At 45.9% G+C, this 23640-nt stretch overlaps 2 protein-coding genes across 3 annotated transcripts in view; both read left to right on the top strand.

Moving 5' to 3' along the window:
• DAB2 (Dab, mitogen-responsive phosphoprotein, homolog 2 (Drosophila)) overlaps positions 1–11738 on the top strand; it is a 43211-nt gene extending 31473 nt beyond the window's left edge. Inside the window, exons 9-15 of one of the 2 annotated variants that reach the window (XM_015420158.1) lie at positions 10–72; positions 1329–1967; positions 2886–3045; positions 3222–3758; positions 5467–5579; positions 9005–9066; positions 10498–11738. In XM_015420158.1, coding sequence (XP_015275644.1) covers positions 10–72; positions 1329–1967; positions 2886–3045; positions 3222–3758; positions 5467–5579; positions 9005–9061 — 1569 coding nt within the window. In that variant the 3' untranslated portion in view covers positions 9062–9066; positions 10498–11738. Of the gene's footprint in view, positions 1–9; positions 73–1328; positions 1968–2885; positions 3046–3221; positions 3876–5466; positions 5580–9004; positions 9067–10497 lie in introns of both variants that reach the window. The other variant, XM_015420157.1, reaches the window with a different exon arrangement.
• An 11457-nt stretch (positions 11739–23195) lies between these two features.
• The window catches only part of C9 (complement component 9), a 31716-nt gene continuing 31271 nt past the window's right edge, over positions 23196–23640 (top strand). Inside the window, exon 1 of the mRNA XM_015420156.1 lies at positions 23196–23287. Coding sequence (XP_015275642.1) covers positions 23196–23287 — 92 coding nt within the window. The remainder of the gene's footprint in view (positions 23288–23640) is intronic.

Raw genomic sequence — 23640 nt, 5'->3', positions numbered from 1 at the left:
TTCTGAAAGGGTGTCGATCAGATGGATCTCTTTGGAGACATGTCAACTCCCCCTGACCTGAACACTCCCACAGTGAGTAATGGCTTGGCTTGCAGCCTGCTGTGAATTGGCAGAATCTATAAGTCAGTAAGGTCCTTCAGCTTCAAGAACTGGGAAATTATGTGAATGATGACTAGTTGGCTACCCATTATGGCGCCCTAAGGCCTCCCACAGTTATTGCTGGGAAGAATAGCTCTTCTTCTTGTCATGTGTGGCAAAAGCTTTAAGCCATGCAAAAAGACATGATGACATTAACTGGTGCTATATGAAACTCCTCCTCAGAAGAAAATAGGGTGGTAAAATCCAAGGTCCCGAAAAAGAAACCTTGGTTTGAGCTGGCAAAGAAATTGCATGACAAAATGGTCCCAGTACCAACATAATTAGAATGGTTCTTCTAGAACAAAGACAGAAGTACAAGACAGCCAGCATTCACGTGCAGTGTAGGACCAGGGAGAATATTTCAATGCTACTATTCAGAAGACTGTGCCTTGGTTGCACCACTGAGTGTAATGAGCAGTGTTGCCGTCCTGCAACGGTGCATGGTAAATTCTTGGCCAGCCCTTCTCAATAGGTAGTGCCAGCAGTGGAGAAGCTGTAGTTCACTGGGAGACAATATCTTTGTTTTGAGATTAAAGGACCTCTGATGGTAGGGATGGGAACGAGTGTGTCACAAATGCTTCTAAGTCCCAGAGAGAACAAATAGCAGAGATCTGGAGTCTGTCTGGTATCCCTGTGTAGCAGTGTATGGCAGACTCATGTTCAGCAATAAAACTTTGTATCCGTAAGTGCAGTGTGATTTTGGAGAATGTTTCAAGCTTCCTTTCCTTGATTTCCTGTTCATAGAGAATTTCATTTAGGCTCCATCCAGCAAATTGCCTTCATTCCCTGCTTGTAAATTTCACGATCTTTTGGCTGGCTATACTTGGATAGGATGCTGAGCTAAACTTTTTGGTCCTGATCCATTAAGGCAGCATCTGTTCAACATCTGAGCAGGACTCCAATCATTCATGATCTGAGGCAGCTTCTAAATGGCCTTCACTCCGTATCCTGTCTTTCAGCATTTCAAAGTTGATTGTATGTACCTGACCTAGGAAGACTTCCAAGATAAAATACAATAGCTGGCAAACTTGTTCATAGCTCACAGGGCGTTTGATTTTTAAAAACTAAGTTCATAGTGAATCTGCTTATGCTTTTGACAACTGACCAATGAGCACACAACTGCTTGCACATGTCTTGAACTCTTTGGCTTAATTCATCCACTAATCCATCTTCTTTCCCAAATACAATAGGAGGAGGATAAAGAGGTCCTGTTAGTGGATTTAAATGCTGAAGTTGAGGCCCCTCCAACTTCTGTCAAAGAGGATGATATTTTCTTGAATGACATCACGCCTTCCCTGTCACAGCCAAAACCACCACCACCTTTCTTGCCTGAAACCGCTTTCTCTGCAAACCTCAGCTTCTTTCCTACTCCCAACCCCGACCCTTTCCGTGATGATCCTTTCACGCAACCTGACCAATTGGCACACCTCCCTCTTGATTCTTTAAAACCTCCCAATCAGAAGATGGTGAGCACGACTGTCGGCGGTGGTGTGAATGGTGATGTAGACTACTTTGGGAAACAGTTCGACCAGATTTCCAACCGAACTGGCAAGCAGGATTTACCGGCTGGTCAGTGGGGGCTGGAGAGTAAGACAGTTCAGCTAGCCACAAGGACTCCCAACGGGGTGCCAGAGCGAGAACAGAATGGGATCATTGCCAAATCCCCACCAAACGTGTTCACAGAGAGCCCTTCCAAAGGACTGCCCCTGCAAAATGGATTACGGCTAGACTCCAACGGCGGCATCCAGTTGACGACATCTCATGACTCGATAACAATTAGCCCACCTCCGCAAAGTACCAAGCCAGGAAGAGGAAGGAGGCCTGTTAAGGTGAACATTGGGGCTTGTACACAGACTGGTACACAAACTGGTGACATGCATGTGTTCTACTTGGGCTGGGCGAAGAAGTCATCTTCTTCCTCCAACAGAAGTGCTTCTTTTTCTGGCAGACATACTTGCCTTCAGTCTTGAGTGGCCATCAGCCACCGTAAAACCTTACATGCGTGGCTTAGTTGTATGTCTGCATCTGTATCTCTTTCTAAACGTTACCTTTCTCTCTCCTCTAATGCTGACATGGCTTTTGTAACTCTGGTAAGTAAAAAAACAACAACACAAAAACCTCTTAATACATGTTCTGATAACGGTTCGGAAGGCTATACTTCAGTGTAATCAAATCCCAGAATCGAAGAGAAAAGCTTGAGCACTTCAACTGAGAGGGGAAGGTAGTCAGTGAAGTAGTAGTGTACTGCCTAGGATGGACTTCAGACCCTTGTGGGAAAGGGTAGAGAATTTTTGCGTACTTTGTTGGCCTGGCCATGTAAACGGCTCACCCTCTAGAGTAATCTCTAGAGTAATAGGTCTCTTACCTCTTTGCAGGAATGATCTTGGCCCTTATCCTAAAGTAACAGCAAAACTATTGGCTAGTGATTCAGTTTCACTGGTAACCTGCCCGAGGTCTGTGCTTTGATACAATCATGAGAATCCTTCTGGCATATCCGCTGTCTGCTCTTCCACTTGATCAGACATTGGAGCAGGAGAAAACCACTGGCTCTCTAGCTGTGAAACCAAAACTTATGCCCAAAATGCCAAAGATCAGGTGGAAGGGAGTCCTTTAGAGAAGGTTTGAAGTGGAAGCTACCTGATAATGGGCCTCCAAGCAGGCAGTGTATATAAGGTCCCTAAGTAACACTTGCATGGAAAACTCTTTAACTATTGTGGTAACCTAGAAAATGGATCTTTCCCTTTCAGAGTGCAGCTAATGACTTGTTTGGATCAGACATTTTTGCTCCTGGCCTTCCCACAACCAGCGCCTTGACTACTGCCGCAGTCCAGCCGGCCCCCGTGCAAACCAGCCCTCTGGACCTCTTCAAAGCCAGTGCTCCTGCAGTACCACCCATGTCTGGACTAGGTTAGTAAGCACTGTGGGGGGAAGTGGTGCTGCAGAGAGATCATTTCTGCACAGGAGTGGATCAAGGAACACCAATATCGCGATTGCAGGCCTAGCAAGGAACAGTGGCTTCCGGAAGCTTCTGAAATGTCCACTAACTGCTTCAGCATAACAGATCTGGCTTTTTCCCTCCTTAGGTGGCTTGCCTACAGTGACTTCCCCGACACCAGCATGGGGGCCCTCATCTACTGTCTTCAGCCAGCCCAGTTCAGTATTTCCTGGATCTGTTCTGGGTGCTCAGCCAGCAAGCTTTCCTCAGCCCCTTGGATTCGGCGCTACTCCACAAGTTCCTGGCTGGAATCAGTCAGCATCCTTAGGAGCCCCGAGCCAGCCTCCGGCTCCTGATCTTTGGGGTCAGCCAGCACGAGTTTCTCCTCCAAACGCCTGGGCACAGCCGTCCTCCACAGGAAACCCTTTTCAGGCCAGCATGTTCCCATCCACACTAGCTGCCCCCCTCCCGACGTTGTTGTCTTCCATGTCCTCAACCAGTCCTCCGCCTCAGTTGCCTCCCAGAACTGCACCTCCGAAAGAGCCGGCCAAGAAGGAAAGCGACGCCTTCACAGCTCTGGACCCTCTTGGAGATAAGGAGATAAAGGATGTAAGAGAGATGTTCAAAGACTTCCAGCTGACGAAGCCACCTGCTGTGCCTGCCAGGAGGGCAGAGCAGCAACAAGGTCTGTCTGGTGCCTCTGGAGCCTTTGCCAGTTACTTCACTAACAAAGTAGGGGTTCCTCAAGACGTGGCTGACCATGATGACTATGAAGCTAGTCAGCTGTCTGCTAAAATCAGTGGTAAAGCTGCCTCTCTTGTTATCCGTGTTCTCTAGGGGAAGGTCTTCTGACCTTTCCCTCTTCTCCTACCCCTTCCTAGTAGCTAGAGGAAAATACTCAAGTGTGCCTGATGGGCTGTCTTTATGTGGTGTCTAGCTGAGTGCAGTTTCATTAATCTAGTATGAATTAGTTTCAGGGGGTAGCCATGTTGGTCTGTAGTAGAAGAGCTAGACCTGAGCCCAGTAGTACCTTACAGACCAACAAGATCTCCAGAGTATAAGCTTTCAAGAGTCAAAGCTCCCTTCATCAGGTAACTAGACATCTGATGAAGACAACTTTGACACTCTAAATGTCAAGAGATGTTTTAGGCTGGTCCTGCATTGGGCAGGGGTTTGGACTAGATGGTCTGTTATAGCCCCTTCCAACTCTATGATTCTATGTTCCAAAAAACATTGGCCTCAATAAGGTGCTAATGGACTCAAATATAGTTAGTCTAGTACAAATTAGTTTCTAGTTAAATGACCAAACGTCAGTTGAGAAGACTCAGTTGCCTGTCCATCCCTCGTTCTGTTAACCCATCTGTAAAATGGGAATGTTGTTTGACATCTTGTAGCAACCCTGTAAGGATTAACAAGGTGAAAACAGGTTGCTCTAGCCCTGTGGGAGCATTCCAGTTCTCATAATGGCCGTTTCTCTACTTTACCTTTGTAGATACCAGGAACTGAATCTGGGACCTTCTGCATGCAATGTGAAAGACCTCTCCTTGAAATTCTGAAAAGCCATTGCCCATCAGAGTAGGGAATACTGGCCTTAGTAGGCCAATGATCTAACTAAGCAGATGGTGGATCCATGAGTTTTATGCTATAAAGGGTTCTACACAAGTGTGGTGTGAGGTAAAGAAGTATTGGTCCCATACTGGGGCAACCTCAGTGAAGGCATTTAAGGATCCTCATGTTTGTTTATTTTATTTACAGAACTTATACCCCGCGTTTCTGCCCTTATCAGATTGGATTGTAGGCTCTTGTCTCCTTTATCCAAAAAAAACCTTCCTAAGGAGTTCTGCTTTCCAGAATTAAAACTGACTCTTTTTCCAAGAGGTTTCAGATTGTGTCTTCTGTGATGAAATGCTAGAAAGTTTACAGCAAGTAGAAATGCTGTATTAAAGACATTTTAAAGAACACTGCTGTTGTGCTCTGATTCTGTAGTAACCAAATGATCGTTCATGCTCTCGTTCTTCCAGTAACAGGAGCTGTAGCTCAAGTCTTTTTTGAGTGCTTGTCTTTGGACAATGATTGTGCGGATCTGTTGCAAGCAGCCTAATCATACCACGTATAGGGTACAGTCTCATAAAGCATCTGTACACTTAGTATTTGGGGTATCTACATTCCCCCAAAAGTAACCCGTGGATTTGTAATAAATGGATTTTTAATACACATGAAAAATCAGCATGCTTATTAATGAGGGTTAGCTATAGGTCTGGCATAATGGTGCCATCCTATGCAAAGTTAATTGACACAAAGGGTGAAACATCTATTTTAAGTGTCAAAGGTTTGTTGCTCTATTGCATGAAAGTGACTTAAAGCTACAAGTATTTTTTTTCCCCTCACCTTAGTGCCACCAAAGCCTGCTCCTAGACAAACCACTGCGCCCCTTAAAAATCCTGCTGAGGACCTGTTTGAAAACCCTTTTATGACAGACCCTTTTGGTGCTCCCTCACTAAATTCTGTAAGTATTTGAACCCAAGGCGGCTGGCTGGTATAGTCAGTTGTGTGTCAGTGTATCAGCAATGTACTAGGAGCTGCAGGGCTAGGTAACAGTGTGAGAGTTTCATTCCTACAGAATGTAGGCACAAGATCAGAGACTATTAATTTGCTATAGTTGATCATGGGGCACAGGATTTAATGGCAGGGTGTATCAAAGGTGGTACCTAGTCCTACCTCTATCTTATAGGAATCATCCTGCAATTATAGGAATCATCCTGCAATTATCACATGTAGGGTCTTCTAAACCCACTGCTTCCTCATTCCTGTGCCACCCAGTCTGAAGTATGCACAGAACGATGCATAGAAGATCTAACTGCATAGATCATCATAGATCATCTTTAGAATTTCTGCACATCCTTAGGCAGCTGTGAGTGAGCAATCATCCTATTATGTATGTAAGCATACTAGATGGCAGCAGTCCATACATGGAACAAATTGCTTATTCCATACAGGTGTGCATCTGGTAAGAAGCAGTGGAGTGTGCATGTACTGCATAATTGTTGCTTTAGGCAAGTGTGGTTTGGGCACCACCAAATCACTTTGGTTAGTGGCCCACTTGCTGTCTCTGCTGGTCACCCTTACAGATGTTCTCCAAAGACATCTGGATCGAGGCTGGTCAACACTGCTGTTGCTTCTTGATCTAACAGCAGCGTTCAACACGGTCAACTATGATCTCTTGACCCACCACCTCCCCAACTTTGGGATACAGGGGACTGCTTTACAGTGGCTTTTCCCCCTTCCTTCACGGTCAGGGAGAGGGTGGTGCTTGAGGGGGAACTGTCCCAGTGACACCCACTAGAATGTGGGGTGCCGCAAGTGGCTGTTCTCTCCCCAGTGTTCTTTAACATCAATATGTGCCCCCTTGCCCAGTTGGTCCAGAGGTATGGGCCAGATCTATCTGTTGACGGGTAGCTGGCCAGACTCCACCCCAGAGGTACTGGATACGGCATTACAGGCCATGACTGGTTGGCTTCAAGAGAACAGGACCTCCACTTCTCTTTCAGTGGAGACCCAGGCTGCCACCATTGCTCGATCAGCCTTTTGCCAGCTGCAGCTGGTCCTGTATCTCACTTCCCAGGACATAGCTACAGTGGTCCACACAATGGTCGCTTCCAGTCTGGATTATTGTAACTTTGCTGCACATGGGACTGCCTTTGAACCTGACCCAGAAACTGCAGCTAGTGTAGAATGCGGTGACACGTGTGCTGACAGCGACGCCTGTCCAGGCTCACATCCAGCCAGTGCTGTGCCAACTGCACTGGCTGCCAATAAAGTACCAGATCCAGTTCAAGGTTTTGGTGTTAACCTTCAAAACCCTTATATGGCCAGGGACCCTGCAGGTCTTCGAGACCGCCTCTCCCCTTACGCCCTCGCAGAGCATTGCGCTCAATTGATCAACATCTTGTGGTTGTCCCCTGCCCCAAGGATGTCCGGCTGGCCTTGACTAGGGCCAGGGTTTTTTCTGCCCTGGCCCCAGCCTGGTGGAACAAGCTCCCTCCTGAGATCAGGACCCTGTGGGATTTATTACAATTCCACAGGGCCTGCAAGATGGAGCTGTTCTGCCGGGCTTTTGGAAATTTGGATGAGGCAGCAGACATCCAAATCTACCTCGGCCTCCCCATTGAAAGTGCTGGCCAAATGGAACCGGTTCAAACTGAACATCGTTGTCAAGGTGAATCCACCCTGATTGTGTTTGGTTTGTGTTTTAATAGAAATATGGTTTTAATGATCTAAATTATATTGTTGTTTTTGTGATTTGTAATCTGAGCCTGCTTGCAGGGAGGGTGGGATAAAAATCAAACTAAATGAATAATACCCATCCTGTTTGGGTGGGAAAGGGATGGCCAGCTATTATGACTTAGCCTTGTTCCCTCAGTCAGGTGCAGGGTTTCCCCTCCATTTTCCCCTTTCCTTTCTGACTGAACAAGACCCTTTATTTCCTTCTTATCTGAAGATATATGGCTGTCCCACCCTGTTACTTTATTGTATTTTGACGCTGGCTCAGCCCAGGAACTTGAGGGAAGAGACAAGATCACCTTCTTAAATTAAACTTCTGAAAATGGCACATGAGAGGCTTTAGTAAAAGTAAAGGTTCCCTTGCTCGAAAGCCAGTCGAATCCGACTCTAGGGTTGCGGTGCTCATCTCCGTTTCAAAGCCGAAGAGCCAGCACTGTTCTAAGACGTTTCCGTGGTCATGTGGCCGGCATGACTAAACACCAAGGCGCACGGAACGCTGTTACCTTCCCACCAAAGTGGTACCTATTTATCTACTTGCAATTTCTTGCTTTCAAACTGCTAGGTTGGCAGGAGTTGGAACTAGAGACGGGAGCTCACTCCGTCTTGCGGCACCCGGGTCTTGAACCGCTGAACTACCGACCTTCCACAGCCTGCAGTTCAGCGTCTTAACCACTTGAGCCACCGCAGCTCCTATAGGAGAGGCTTTAGAACGTTCAAAAATAAAAATATATTTTATTCAACATAGAGAGGGAAATATCCAAGGTGTAAATCAATAATAAACTCTGAGGTAACGTAATATAATCACTAACTCCAGTTCATATATTTCCAGCATGCGGGAGTTCTTAAGCTTTTTACAAAGTCTTAGAGATGAGAGGCTTTGGTTTCAGTGTTTCCTGAACATTCCAGTTCACTTTCTTGAGTTTAACTGACTCTTCAGGTTTCAGAAGGCAGGATACACTACCAAGTACCCAAATTCTTTCACTAAACACACCAGGGATCACAGAGTGGGCAGGGAATCTCTTCCCTAACGAGAAGATCTGTCCCTTTTCCTGGCCTGAATGGCAGCCACTCCTCCTTACCAACCTTCCCAGTCCTCAGTCAGTATGAAACTATTTTCAGTCAGAGCTAAAGTCTCCTCAGTCAGAGTTAAAGTTTCCAGTCAGGGCTAAACTCAAACTGAGTTCTCTTCAGCAGTCAGTTCCCAAGTCTTTCTTCTCACCTGACACTAACAGATCAAATTCCTTTGAGCAGCCTGTCACTCAAGGCTCTCTGGCTCTGTGAGACATTAATCCTTCACAGCCCATTACATGTTTACGCAGCTCATATAAGCTTTTACAGCACAGTCTGTCACACCAGCCCTTAAGTTCTGAGCTGTAATATCTGGAGTAATTTTCTTCCGAGGAGGAGGGAAGGCTGTAAGTGCTTAACAATGCAGTGGTGGCCATCTATATTCTAGTGCCAACTCCCTTGCAAAGTGTGAGTTGCTATTACTTCAGTGTTAACCTCCAGGGATGGGCTTGATTCAGATTGCATAGATGAAAAAGCACACTCTTGCATGTTGGTAAGACACTTGCATGAAAAAAAATGTATTCCAATACAAAATTCCCATTACAGTACTGAGAAGGGGTTTTTTTGTTCAATTTCTTCTAGGCTACAGTTCAGTCTTCTGCTTTATTTGGGGATCCTTTTGGCAATCCGTTTGTATAGACTTGGTAAGTTTTTAAATTGCTTTTCTTTGTAGCAGTAACCACAGCCTGACTAGGGTTGCCAAGTGGACTCACCCCTCGGAGCGGGGGAGCCTCGCCGTGGTCCGGGAGTTCTTCAGGGCCCCGCCCCCGAAGCTGCGTCACCAGAGGTGACGCAGCCACGTCGCCGACGTTGGGGGCGTGGCCGAGCTCGTCGGGGGGAAAACCGTATGGTTTTCCCCCCGACGAGCTCAGCCACGCCCCCAACGTCAGCAACATGGCTGCGTCACCTCTGGTGACGCAGCTTCGGGGGTGGGGTTCCCCCCGGGCCCCAATTCCGCTGCAATGGAAATTGGGCCTTCACCCCCCGGCCCCATTTGGCAACCCTAAGCCTCTTGTTATTCATACATGTCCCTATCTAAAGGCAAATCCCTGGTCAACTTTTTTAGCTTAGCCCATCTTCTGTTCAGTGTGGTTTATACCCTTATTTTAGTCCCGTTCAACACAGTTTATACCATTATAAAGGAACACATTTATAATGCAACATATTAAACATAAAAGCCAACAAACATAACTAAGCACATCAAAATAGAACAAACTTTTTTTGTCTCTGGAAAATCACCATTGCAGGAGCCTCCTTTAACCTTGGTGTTACCAAAGAAGACCACGACCCAGCTCCTGTCTCCCCCACACACACCACTGGCCCGCTACAGTGCTCAGCATACTGCTGGGTTGTTGTTTTTTTGGAGGGTTTGCTAATCCCCCCCTTTGAAAGGTATGGCATTTTTTTGCAAACCTGGGACGTCCTCCAAGTATGTAGGGAATGTCCTTTCTTTCTGCATAGCCCCAATGTACAGATTTAAGTACCCACTGATGGGGCCATATTGAAAATTAGTTGTATTGACAGTGTCACAGTGCAATGTATGACCAATTGATAAAAATATAGACATGTGAAATTAGATCCTCAAAAGTGCTTTATTTTTGCAATATGGTATTTAGAAACCGACAAAGTAAATTGGAGCATACTCTGCTCAGTTTTGGTATTTTTAATCCATGGGCATTTTTAGTATTCTTATCTCACTCTTCCTCCAAGGAAATTCAAGATGATTTATCTGGTACTCTCCACTCCTTTCATTCTTTCAACAACCTTGTTAGGCTGAGGGAGAATGGTTGGCCAAAGCTCACCCAGTGAGTTTCATGACAGAGCAAGGACTTGAAACTTAAGTTTCCCAGATGCTCTTAACTGCAGCACCATATAAGACCTCCACTAGTAATCAACCCTAACTATACCTACACTCTGAAGAAGTGAGCAGTGACTCATGAAAGCTCATACCCTGCCACAAATTTTGTTAGTCTTTAAGGTGCTAATAGACTCTTGTTCTTTTCTATACCTGCACACCAGTGAGAGATGTACACGTGAGCCTGCATGCTAAACCATCTTAATTTTTTTCCCATCAGAAGCAAGTATTACTGGACTTCATTGGCAAAAGATGTTATGGATAATTGGACCCTTCTGTTATGGTCTTCACTCTGTATTTGTCTGCCTCATTGATCCACTTACATATTGTGAATCATTCCAAAAAGACCTTGGGTTGCTGCCACCTGAAGCCAAGGAAGGAATTTGTTTAGAGACCAGCTTACATCTTGTGGGAAAGAACTTTGGCTCTTGTGGATATAGACTGAACTTTGGGGGGGGGTTTGGTGTCCGCTAGTCCTTCACTCCTGTCTACAACTTAACGGTCATCTAAAGTGAGGTGAATGGGAAACTGGATACTTGCTGGATGAAGTCACGTAGCCTTGCGTTCACCTCCACCCACCTCCACCCACAAGGGAAGGAAACAGCACAAGGTTGCCTAGATTAAACATTTTCTAATACTTCTAGCTTTAAGAACTTTCAACACTCCAACCCCCACCTCCTCCAATGAATGTCAAAGGTGAGAAAAAGGGTAAATGAAGAAATAGGGCAAGTGGTGTGTTTGGGTCCTAACCGGCCAGTACAAAAAAGTATATTTGGCTCTAACGTTATATATCTAATCCAGTGGGAGTTGAGAGAAACTCTGGTGCTTTCTTGTCCAAGACAAACGAACAAATTACAATTTTTTCTTCTCTAGTAAAATATTGGTTGACAAGATCCTGCTTCTATAAGCAAACCAGTAATGAGAAAGGGACAGAGACAGAAATGCAAGATTTGAAGGAATCCCCATACTGTTGTACAACTGGGAAACGAATTTGTGTTTAATAACTTGGTTTGTCAAATGAAATTGCCACTTTGCTCAGCAGGCCACATTTGGGGCTGGGATTATTCACAGAGGGATGTAGCATTTCAGCGAGAAGTCTTTAACTATCAAAATGGACACCCAGATTCTGGAGAACGGACCCAACTGTTATGGATTGTGTATCTCAGTGGTTGTTCTTGGCATTTTTAGGAATATAAACTTGAAACAGTATCTGTTAAAATGATTGGAATAAGTGCAAGCCTGGTAATCCTTTTACTAGAAAATACTGTCTGCAGTGACCAGTTCTACCAGTTGGTTAAGCTGGGTTTTTTTTTTCTCCGTGTACATACTCTCCTGCACTTTCCTGTAATACAAGAAAAAGCTATCCATTTATGTGTGTCTTCCCTGACTGGAAATGTAGAAATTTATGGATCTTGTTACAATGTAAAAAGTAGTCATCAAGTGTTCTGACATTAAATGTAACTTGACTTCAAAGTAGGATCTCTCTTGGATTGTCCTATGGAAATTGGCACGTTTGAGATGTTTATCCCACACTTCAGAGGTCATGGTGGCCTAAACTGACCAAGCAGTGGCAGAGGTCATGGAGGCCTAAACTGACCAAGTAGAAGCAGATAAAAGAAGTTGTAGCTATTGGGTTTATCTAGAATGACTGTTCTGATACTTGCCATGAAAGCAAGGCAGAAATATGGGATCAAACCACAAAAGTAGCAGAATTAGCCGATGCTTTGATGAAGAATCTTTGGCAGGTACCTTAGACTGTCAAGTGGATACCAGATAAATGTCTAAGGATGTTTAGACTAAGGAGAACATCAGACTAGGCCTTCCACTGTAGTACCAAAACATCCTTAGACACTTGCCTTGTACTCAGTGGGGTGCACAGAGCTTCTAATCTGAACAGCCAGGCTGGTTCCTATGAAAGAGTTTTTCAAAATCCCCCATTCCCAGACAATGTAGGACTACGTAGGGAAATCAGAATGTGTCCAGAAGTGCACCTCTAGCCAGTCCAAGTCTTTTTGGAATTGGTGGGATCCATAATTGCTGCTGGATTTTGAAATAGCTGCATCTTTCAGACAGTCTTCCAAGGCTGCCTCCTGAAGAATAGACAACATCGAGGTTGGACTACTACAAATAAGTACATGACTGACGGGTCAAATGATACTTCTGAAGGAAAGACTGCAGCTGTCGTATCAGCCAAAGCTACTGAAAAGTACTGCATGCTATAAAAGCTACTGATACCTCTTGCAATCCCAGATGTAATGGCCTTCCCCAAGAGCAAGTGCAACTCCATCCAGAAAAGTCTAAACTTCAGTGAGTCTTTTCTGGAATCATCTTAAATTGATGACTTTCTCATCTGGGCCTTTCTCATTCCAGAAAGCACAAGATGGATAGCCATGTTAGTCTATCTGTAGCAGTAGAAAAGAGTAAGAGTCTAGTAGCACCTTAAAGACTAACAAAATTTGTGGTAGGATATGAGCTTTTGTGAGTCACCACTCACTTCTTTGGAAGTAGTGAGCACTACTTCCAAAGAAGCCAGTGCTCATTACTTCCAAAGAAGCCAGTAGTGACTCACAAAAGTTCATACCCTACCACATATTTTGTTAGTCTTTAAGGTGCTACTGAACTCGTTCCAGAAAGCAGTTCAGGATGTCTACTGAACTATGAGTTGTGACTGAATTAGTTGAGAGTTACTGACACATTTGATGGTGACTTGCTCCAAAGCCCCAGTGTGACTGGTCAAACTCCTGGAAAGTGAGCATGAGTAACCGAAAAATCCTGCTGTCCCCCAAAGTTCAGATGCTATAGGGCTATTCAATAGGAAACCCCCCCCCCCCGCTGTACAACTTCCTGCAACTAGCCATCTAGCTAGCAAGGGAACTGTAGAGAACTGAACAAGCCAACTGGTCTAAGAGAATCATGTGCTTCGAAATATAACTCTCGCATAGAAGCTTCTTCGCAGTCGTAATCTAGGTACCGGCTACTGAACTGGAATGCAGGGGGGGCATGCTCAAATGTCATTTAAACAAACTGACCTAGAGCTTGTGGCTAACCTGAAATATAAACAGTATTAGGTAGCACTGGCATAGCATTTGCTTACACAGTGCTTTGGTACACAGCCTAGTTTCGTGTGTTTGAGTTGTATGATAGGGTCGTAGCTTGAACATTTGGTTCCTTTTTGCAGAAGTTCTTGAGACAAACAGAATTGACCAGCATCCTATCAGAACTGTAAGTTTTCCCAGTATTGTTGTTGTTCAGTCGCACAGTCGAGTCCGACTCTTTGCGACCCCATGGACCAGCTCCCGCCAGGCCCTCCTGTCTTCCCAGTATACAGAGTTCTATTATCTTTTCTGCTGTATAGAAAGTTTCAAAGTTGTTGTGCTCAACGTATGTCGCACACAGAGAAATGCTTACCCTCCCAGCTATTACCATGGTGCCGTAATTTGTAGTCATGAGTCGTGGCATGTCCAAAAGCCTGTTTAGTGCCAATAAACCTGCCCTGAAGATGTTTCTTGCTGGGAGGCCCCACCACACACTGTGGATTTTCTAAACCTTGGAAGCCACTACATTTAATCTTGTAAGTCTCTCAGAAGCCTTTCAAACGAAAGGGATTTCTGTGAAAGCTCAGAGCTCCAGAAGTCCCATTTCTGTAAAGCCCAAACAAACAATGTAAAGCACAAACAAACAATTGCTTCCTTGTTAGCTCAAACTTGTTTGGTGAGTTTTTGGAATACCCAGCATTGCAAGGGTTAATATTTGGTTCAGAATTGCTAAGGAGCAAGTCCGATTTCCCGCTGCAAGGGTATTGGGGAGGCCAGCTGATACCAGCAGCAGATTAGAGTGATTGAAGAGTTATTTGCAAACTTCCCGACCTGGCATGCTTTCAAGGCCTTGACCAGGCAACACGAAACAGCAGCCTAAGCAGAATGACGTCACATTTGCTTCAGACACATCCAGGTTTCTGTTACAGTGAATGGTATGAAGAGAAGGTGTGTGGCAGATCCCTGCTGGGGAGCCAGGTAGGCTGCGACTGCCTGACGCATGTCCACCGCATGTGTCAAAAGAACGTGATTACCCATGTTGCAAGTATGGAGAAAGGAGCAATAGCTGTAGCAAACACAGTGGCTGTATGGAGTGGGAAAGATTCCTCTTATTCAGAGGCCTGCTGTGCTTGATGACTGCTATTCTATGTGAAGAACTCCTTGGTGGGGAAGAGTAGAAATGTCTTGGTTTCATGGTCGTTATTGACAGTACAACTCTTGTGCTGGGTTCTTTTGGGGGATGTGAAATGGAGCATGGCTACAGAATGGGCCTGAGCTCATCTGATTAGGGTTGCCAGGCCTTGTTGCTTGCTGCCACTCTGAGCAGCAGTGGGAGAACAAAAGCACACACATGTCATGCACTCTGACATCACTTCCAGAGGAACCCCCACAGTGATGTCGGGTAGCTCTAGGAATCACTGCACGTTTTGCCATAGTTTCCGGTGATTCCTAGAGCTATTCAGGGTTACATCCAGGTTTTCCCGGAAGTGCCCTAGGAATTGCTGCATAACATAGTTTTATGTTAACATAGTTTCTGGTGAAGCTCAAATACTTTGGCCGCCAAATGAGAAGAGAGCACTCACTGGAGAAGACCCTGATGCTGGGAAAGATTGAAGGTCAAAGAAGACGGGGACGGCAAAGGATGAGATGGTTGGACAGTGTCATAGATGCAACGAACATGAAATTGAGCAAACTTCAGAGGACGGCAGAAGACAGGAGGGCCTGGCTGGATCTGGTCCATGGGGTCGCGAAGAGTCGGACTCGACTGTGCGACTGAACAACAACAAAAAGTTTCTGGTGATTCCTAGAGCTGCTCAAGAGTCCTTCCAAATTTCCTCAGAAGTGACAACATGGCACACACAACACTGTCTACCCCCCCTCCCCATGTCTCCAACCCCAAAGCTCCCACCGATTGCTGGGCACGGCCTGGCAACCCTACAATCTGATACGCCAGATCTGTAGATCACTGCGAGAACTACTAGAGAGATAAAGTTTGTCTCATGCATATCTCTGTAGAGAAAATTCCGGTTGGAGAAACTAGGGAAGGGTAGGGTAACCTCACTGGCCGATTCAAATGTGCCTGTTAACTTGTCTGTTTTGATGCCAAGTCTTCTCTTTTCCCTGGTGTTTAGGGTTGCCAACACTAGGTCAAGAAATTCCTGGGGATTTGGGGAAGGGCAGCAGGGACCTCCACAGGGTATAGTGCCATACAGCCCACCTTCCAAAGCAGCTGTTCTCTTCAGGGAAACTGATCTGTGTAGTCTGGGGATCAGTTATAGTTCTGGTGAATCTCCAGGCACCCCCCAGAGGTTGGCACCCCACTGGTGCTCATCCCCCCAAGTAGGGATGCCAGGTCTCCTGCCAGCAGCCCTAGTTGCTCATCATTGCTCCAAGTGGCAGCAGGAGGAAAAAAACTGGCAATGGCGGCTATGTTTGGGTCACTCCCAGCAGAAACCCAAGTGATACAGCTCTAGGAATTGCTGGAAAGTCTGTGGTGTTTTCCAGACTGCCTTCCGGGTTTTCTTTGGTGTTGTGGCAGTTCTGATTATTGCACTATCAGCGCATTCATTACACACGTTTTCTTCATTTTTTCCCCTCGTCAGTGTTCCATCTCTTCACATTTCACATTGTGGATTGGTTGTCTGCTTTTTGTGGTTTTTGTGCAGCATTGCAGTGCTTCAGCAGCCTCAAAAGGTCTGAGAAATCCTCTTACAAGTACATTCCCTGCCCACCATACCAAATCTGAGAGCTGTACCTGGTATACACGTCTCATCCCTCATTGGTTGCCTCTCTTCCCACGTTTGAATGTTCTCTCTCATTGGCTCTCTCTCAAAATTCTGACTTCCTTTACCTGACTTGCATCAGATACATAGCTCACGACAGCTTGTTTCCTTTGACTGCGTGTTTTTAGGCTCGCTGCAAGCACTGCAAAATGCATTTGGAAATAGTGCCCAGGGATATGCTAGAATGTGGACGAAGGAATGGTAAGGAAGGCAATGATTGGCTGCTGGTGTCGGGCCTCCCAATGGGGCTGAAGTTTTGTTTCAGCGCAGGTGCTCTCCAGCTTGAAACGCTGGCATGCAAAGTTTAAAGAAATGATCACCACCCTAACCCCCGCCCTCTCTGGCAATCCATGAGGGTGGGGGAAAATGTTCAGAGGCTATCTTGCAAATTCATTCTCCAATGGAAAAAGAAGTATGGGAAAAACTAGTTCAGGAAAGTTCCTAGTTGAGGAAAAACTGGGACAGCACAGGGATGTTAGCAAAGTTGTGTGGACACAAGAAAAAGATGGTAACATTAGGGGAATGGAAATGGAACATTAGGGAACTCTGGAAACCACCTATGATTTTATCTAAAGCCACCCGTTGTCACTTCCTGGTTTTCTCCAGAAGGGATGTAAAGACACAGCCAACATCACACTAAAGTCACTCTCCCTTAGGGTTGGCATCTGTCCCCAATGGGGGTGGAGTTTTCCCTATTTTTGGGGCCCCTAATTCACCGCCGGCTGCCTGGCTGGTGAGGTGAGCCCCGCCTCCGAAGAGCACCATGCAGGGGACACTGTAGCATTTGGCTAAAACTCTGTGGTGATCATAGAGTTTTTGGCCAAATGCTAGAGCATTCCCTGCATGACTTTTGGGTGACGTCATCATGATGTGCATGTGGCAGAAGCTCCAGGGACCTGTGTTGGAGCCCCCTGCCAGCAGCCAGGTAAGACCTGGCAATCCTACACCCCCTTTATGTTCCTTTTGGCAGAGTCAAGGAACTAATCCACACTTTGGAGTTTGCTTTCAATGAATTTACTGCAGTGGGATTTAGGAAAGAACTGCAGGCCACTAATACAACAGAGAGGCCTTCAGTGCACCAGCACGAAGGCACAGCAGAGGCAGAGAGAGAAACAACAAGAGGTAAGCTGAGCTGCAAGAGAAAACATTTAATAACATTCAATAAACCCTAAATACCAGAGAATGCACTACAGCTCCCCCTAGGGAACTAGTGGACTAATTCATTCAGGGGTATTTACAGTAACTAGGTTCTTAGCAGGCCGTCGCTTCTCCAACAGTCCCCACCTCAAGTCATCTTGCTGGTTGCTAAGCAACCCTATCCCCAAGACTTTTCGAAAGAGTGCTGTGGGGGGAGCACTATAGAAATTAATTTAAATAATAATAATACCTTTTGATTTATTGATCGCTCAATCCGGCAGAGCTGCTGGCTCTGAGCGATTTACAGTTACACGATTTCACACAAGGGACTAACAATTTCATAGGGGTAAGGGAGGACAACATATAATTATTTAAATTAAATCACACACATTTTTGCAGCCGACAGGGATTTTTTTGTTCGGCTGTAGGCTTCAGACGTGTTCCGGAGGCATTCACTTTTCGGCTTCGCTTGATGACGTTGGTTCTTCCTGGGCTGCTTTTTTTAATCGTAGCGCCGCACTGCCACCACCTGGCCGGATTGGCCCATTACTGACTTTATCAGGCTTCCGAGCTTACGAGCTTGACATTCCATATATACCCATATATATATATTAAATATACCCCCGCAGCCCTCAAAGTAGTTTATTGACGTTAAACACACCTCAGGTAGTTCACCTAAACACTGGTAATAATCCTAGAAACAACAGTGGCTCAGCAGTTGTTTTTAGGGTTGCCAAGTCTTCTCTGGCCATTGGCAGAGGATGGGGAAATAGGATTGGTGGCTCCAAGTTGGGAAACTCCTGGGGATTTGAGGGGAAAGGCTGAGGAGGACAGGGACCTCAGTGGGGTCCAATGCCATAGAGCCCACCCTCCAACACATCCATTTTGTTCAGAGGAACTGACCTCTGTACTCTGGAGATAAGCTGTAATTCTGGAGGAACCTCAGGTCCCACCTGGAAGCTGGTGTCCCCAGCTGTGTTACATTCCAAGCTACAGCAAAACAGCTGCTGGATCTCAAGATGGTGCTGGTTGGGTGTGTGTGTTTTGACAAGCTGCTCAAAATCCCTAGCCACTGTTGTAGACAAACTTTTCATGTTGACTCTGGATGACTAAACCACTGTGGAATGCAGAAACATTGCTCTGGAGTGGTTAGACATGCTGGGTGATCTTGGGCCTCTCATACGCTTATCAACCAAGCCTGCCCTCAAGGTGGTGGGTTAAAAACATGCCAGATAAATAAATAAAGCTTCGGCAACATCTGTGACAGTTTCAGGTGTGGTCTATCTTGTTATAGGGGTGAGTCTTACATCTGTCTTTCCCCACATTCTTTCAAACACTGCTCTTTGTTTCTCCATGAAGCAGTAAAGTACTATTTTAGCATTCGTGACTTCTTCATAATTCGAAGAATCAGGAAAGGGGAACTCACAGATTGACAGCTTTCCTTTCTGCTCTCATCTGGCTTTAGGAAATGTCCTAGACAGTAGCCTTTCCCCATCCAGCACTACCAGTCGACCTAAGGCTGCCAACCTCCAGGTGGTAGCTGGAGGTCTCCTGCTATTACAATTGATCTCCAGGTGACAGAGATCAGCTCACCGGAAGATAGGGTTGCTGGAGTCCAAAAGGCAAGCTGGCGGGGGATTTACTGGGGTGCTCCAGGAGAGGGGAGGGAAGAAGCACACCGTGCTTATGTCACCTCTGCGTGACACAGTCATGTAAGGGAAAACTCTATCGTTTGAAGCTAATTCTACCATAGAGTTTTGTCCAAAAACCAGAGTGTCGCCCCCCAGATGTCACCGACATGTCTACATCACTTCTGGGTTACTTAGGCATGTCACATTTTGGGTGGTAACTCTTCCCCATTGGGGATGGCACCAGAAACCAGAGGATCCCCCGCACTCCAGAGGGACCTGACAACCCTGCCTGGAGAAACTGGCCACTTGGTACGGTGGACTCTATAGCAGTATACCTCATTGAAGTCCCTCCCCTCCCTAAACTGTACCCTCCTCAGGCTCCACCCCCAAAATCTCCAGGTATTTCACAACATAGAGCTAGCAACCCTAAATCAACCCCTGAACACTTCCTGAAAGGCACTGCCAGATTCGGCCTACTTCTGGCAATGGCATTTGTTTGTTGTTCTGCAAATATATAACACAAAGGCATGGATGAAAAGCCTCTAGTTTCAGTACTGCTTATCTGGAAATAAGCAGCTGCATCATGTATGCCTTTTGGCCCCTGATAAGGGCACTGTGCATTTTAGAAGCAAGTACCTTCATCTCGGCAGGCAAAAGAAGGTAAGTTGTTTATTCTGTTATAACAATAGGCCACTCTATATGAAAATGTGGTGGCATTGCTAGATAGGGCATACACTTTCAATGTTTATGGATGTTAGGCATGGTGATTATCCTTCCTGTCCATTGAATTTTAATACATACACATCAATTAGATGCCCAAGCATCAGTCCTAAGGAGGCTTACTCGGCAATCAGCAAACTGAACTCAGTAGGAATTACTTCCAAGTAAATCTGCATAGGATTGGGGTGTTGGCAGTCCTTGACGCAAGAAAGACTGGTGTTCTCTGAACTGTGGTCCGTCTTGCATGCTGGAATTCTGAACGGGAAATGTTTCTGTAGATATTTAAAGGTTGTTGAGTGATTAAAATCTAACCAAGTCAGATTTGCAAAGAGGTATCCTGCCTTGTGCCCTCACCTGGGTAGCCCAGGCTAGCTTGGTCTTGCTGAATCTTGGTTGCTAAGAACACTTGGCCTTGGCTCAAATTTGGATGGGAGACCACCAAGAAATACCAGGGCGCTATGCAGAGTCAGGCAATCGCGACCCACCTCTGAGCGTCTCTTGCCTTCAAAACCCTACAGGGTTGCCATAAGTCACCTGTGACTTGATGGCCCCACACACACACAAAAAATCCTGGCTTGTATTAAGGATGTAGATTTCATTTCAATAAATAACCATTTAAACTATCAAAATGTTTTATTGTTTGAATGCTTAAATGTTAACGAGCTGATCTATCTAGCCTGCATACATATTCTTACATGTTATCAGCTCTGCTAATGATTTTTAAGAATCGTTAACATGATGATGTGCTCCAGCATCAGGCTTCCCTCCTCTCCCCAAACCCCAAGCTCCACCCCAAAATATCCAGGAATTTCCCAGCCTGGAGTTGGCAACCCTAGCCCTAAATAAGAACATAAGAGAAGCCAATGTTGGATCAGGCCAATGGCCCATCCAGTCCAACACTCTGTCACACAGTGGCCAAAAATACCAGGTGCCATCAGGAGGTCCACCAGTGGGGTTCATTGTAAGCTCCCCCCCCCATATACTGTACAGTGATTCAGTGCAAGGCATACCCATCAAGGGATGCCAGCCTCCAGGTGGGACCTGGGGATGCCCAGGAATTACTGCTCATTTACAGACTACAGAGATAACATCCCATGGATAAAATGGATGCTTTGGAGGTTGGACTCTATGCATTGTACCTCACTGAGGTCCCTATCCTCCCCTGGTTCCACCCCCAAATCTCCAGGAATTTCCTAACCCGCATCTGGCAACCTTACCCCCCCCCCCAATTCCTTGCTGGTAGCCAGAGGGGACCTGGCAACTCTACACCCATCCCCACCACAATCATATGGCGTTGGATATGGTATTGGCATATGGTATTGGCTGGAGAGCCAACATGGTATAGTGGTCCAGAGTGGTGGACTCGAATGTGGAGAACCAGGTTTGATTCCCCACTCGTCCGCATGAAGCCTACTGGGTGACCTTGGGGCAGTCACGGTTCTTCCAGAACTCTCGAAGCCCCACCTACCTCCCAAGATGCCTGTCGAGGGGAAAGGGAGGGAAGGCGATTATAAGCCACTTTGAGACTCCTTAAAGCAGAGAAAAGCAGTGTGTAAAAACCTACTCTTCTTCTGAATCTACCCAGCTCTGTCCCTCAGTCTCACCCAGTTCTCCTCCATACTACAGCCATTATCTCATATGGCTTTTGCACATCATTCCCAACGTAGTCTCCTTCAGTGGACAAAAGTGTCTCCCTTTTTCAAAAACAGAAAATCTGACAGGATCCCACCCCTGGGAACTATTTTCTAAGCTAAGAGTGGGAATGAAGGGAGATAAAACAGCATCAAGAGAAATATGGAAATCATTTACATGTTCTACTTTTAATAATTTCCCCCCTCCCATTTTAGAAAAAAAACCTGCAGCTCTTTATATACCCAGCTGCCTGCCAAAACTTGATTTCCACTGTACCAATTTTTTGTTTCCATTGTACATAACATTGTGTATCTACACTTTAGAAAGGAACTCCTCAGCCCCTGGCCAATCAAAGGTGCAGCTCATTGTCTGTTGTCAATATCTGAGAACCCTAAACAAGAGAAGTTTGACTTCCTCTCCTTGACCTTAAAGCTTTTATCTCTCTGGCTCTCAAGAATCCGATCGCATCATTTCTGTCAATGAAGGGGCTGTTTTCCACTTCTCACCTCGTTCATGCACTCTCCCCTTAACCAATGGGAAGGAAATCCAGCTAGAAAGTGGGTGGTACAGAGGTGTCCAAACCACAGACTGCCTCATTGGAGACAGGTGCAAACTTAGACCAGTTACATGCCATCTTATAAAAATGCTGCAGGAGCCCAAACAATAAAATGCTTCCATCGCCAGCACGAATTTCCCCTCCTCCACAAACTCACAACGGTTTCCCCCTCTTAAATATGTCTGTTGAATATGACAAATCTGTCACCATTCTCTTGTATTCCTGGCAACACTCAAACCACTTCCTTAGGAACTCAACCCCCCCCCACCCTTGGGGTTTTTGAATTTCCCCCATGCAAGCACGATCATTTTCTCATCTCGTGGGAGAGAACTGCAGGTCAGAGCGTTCTGTACAAGTTGCACATCATTTGTGTGTGTTATGCAACACTGCTAAATGTTAATAGTTTTTACAAGTATACCCAACAATGCTGAATAATTTTTAAGGAATACTCCCAGTTCAGTTGATACTGCCATTTCTCATGGTTATGGTTGGCTCATGTGGATCCCACCAATTTGCCTGTGGGATATCCTCATGAGGGAATTCACCATTGGAACCCTGAGACTGTAGTCCTGGGGATAAGTCCCATCAAACTCAAAGGGACTTATTTCAATTTATCCATAGGATCAAAGTATAAGGCTCCATTTATGCATTATCACTGTGGTGCCACACTCCCCATAATTTTTCCTGTTGTTGTTGTTGTTCAGTCGCACAGTCGAGTCCGAGTCTTTGCGACCCCATGGACCAGATCACGCCAGGCCCTCCTGTCTTCCGCCGTCCTCTGAAGTTGGCTCAATTTCATGTTCGTTGCATCTATGACACTGTCTAACCATCTCATCCTTTGCTGTCCCCGTCTTCTTTGACCTTCAATCTTTCCCAGCATCAGGGTCTTCTCCAGTGAGGTCTCCCTTCTCATTTGGTGGCCAAAGTATTAGAGTTTCAGTTTCATTATCTGGCCTTCCAGGGAACAGTCAGGGTTGATTACTTTTAGGATTGACTGATTTGATCTTCTTGCAGTCCAAGGGACTCTCAAGAGTCTTCTCCAGCACCATAGTTCAAAAGAATCTATTCTTCGGCACTCGGCCTTCCTTATAGTCCAACTCTCGCAGCCATACATGACTACTGGGAATACCATTGCTTTGACCATGCGGATTTTTCCTGTAACACCAGGCAAAGGCTACGGTCAGACTACAAGCTTGGCGTGGTCTGTTCGTGCCTCTAAGTTCTCCAGAACTATTTGTTCCAGACCCTTTTGATCAGACACCCCACCCTCACCCTGAACTCACTGCATGGTTGACCAATCAGACGTCAGCTGCGCGTTTGCTGGGGGAGGTATTAGGCAGGTTCTGTTGGTTTGAAGGTCTTTGTGCACATGTGCAGAACCACTTATTCCAGAAGCTTCACTTCCCAAAAAACTTGGGTATGCAATGGCACAATCAGATATCAAGAAGTATGGAGTGAAACCACAGATGCCTGATCAGACTTTCCCCAGTGCCTGGAAACTCCTGCTCCAAGATGGGTGAGTATCAGGTGCCGACGGCTGGGGGGTGAGAGGCAGATGTTGCTGCCTGAACCTGCAGTTTAAATCCACAGGGCAACAGCAATGAAGCAGTTTCTAACCTCCTGTCTGACTGCAGCTATAGGTCAGACAGTCATGTAGCAGACTAGCAATGTGGGAGCACCTCTGGAGATAGTCCAAGACAGTGGTGGTGTTTATTTCTAACGACTTCATGGCACTGTAGACTCCAGAGCAAAGGTGGTCAACCTTAATGCCAATTCCAGTGTTCTTAGCAAGTATTCCATGGCTCAGGTCCCAAGTATGAGATAGAAATGTACATAAGTACAGAAGTTGTACAGGACTGAGGTGGCTTT

This window comes from Gekko japonicus, unplaced genomic scaffold (genome assembly GCF_001447785.1).
Source record: "Gekko japonicus isolate JY-2015 unplaced genomic scaffold, Gekko_japonicus_V1.1 scaffold86, whole genome shotgun sequence".
NCBI classification, from domain to species: Eukaryota; Metazoa; Chordata; class Lepidosauria; order Squamata; family Gekkonidae; genus Gekko; species Gekko japonicus.
This window is presented reverse-complemented; position numbering and strand designations above follow the sequence as displayed.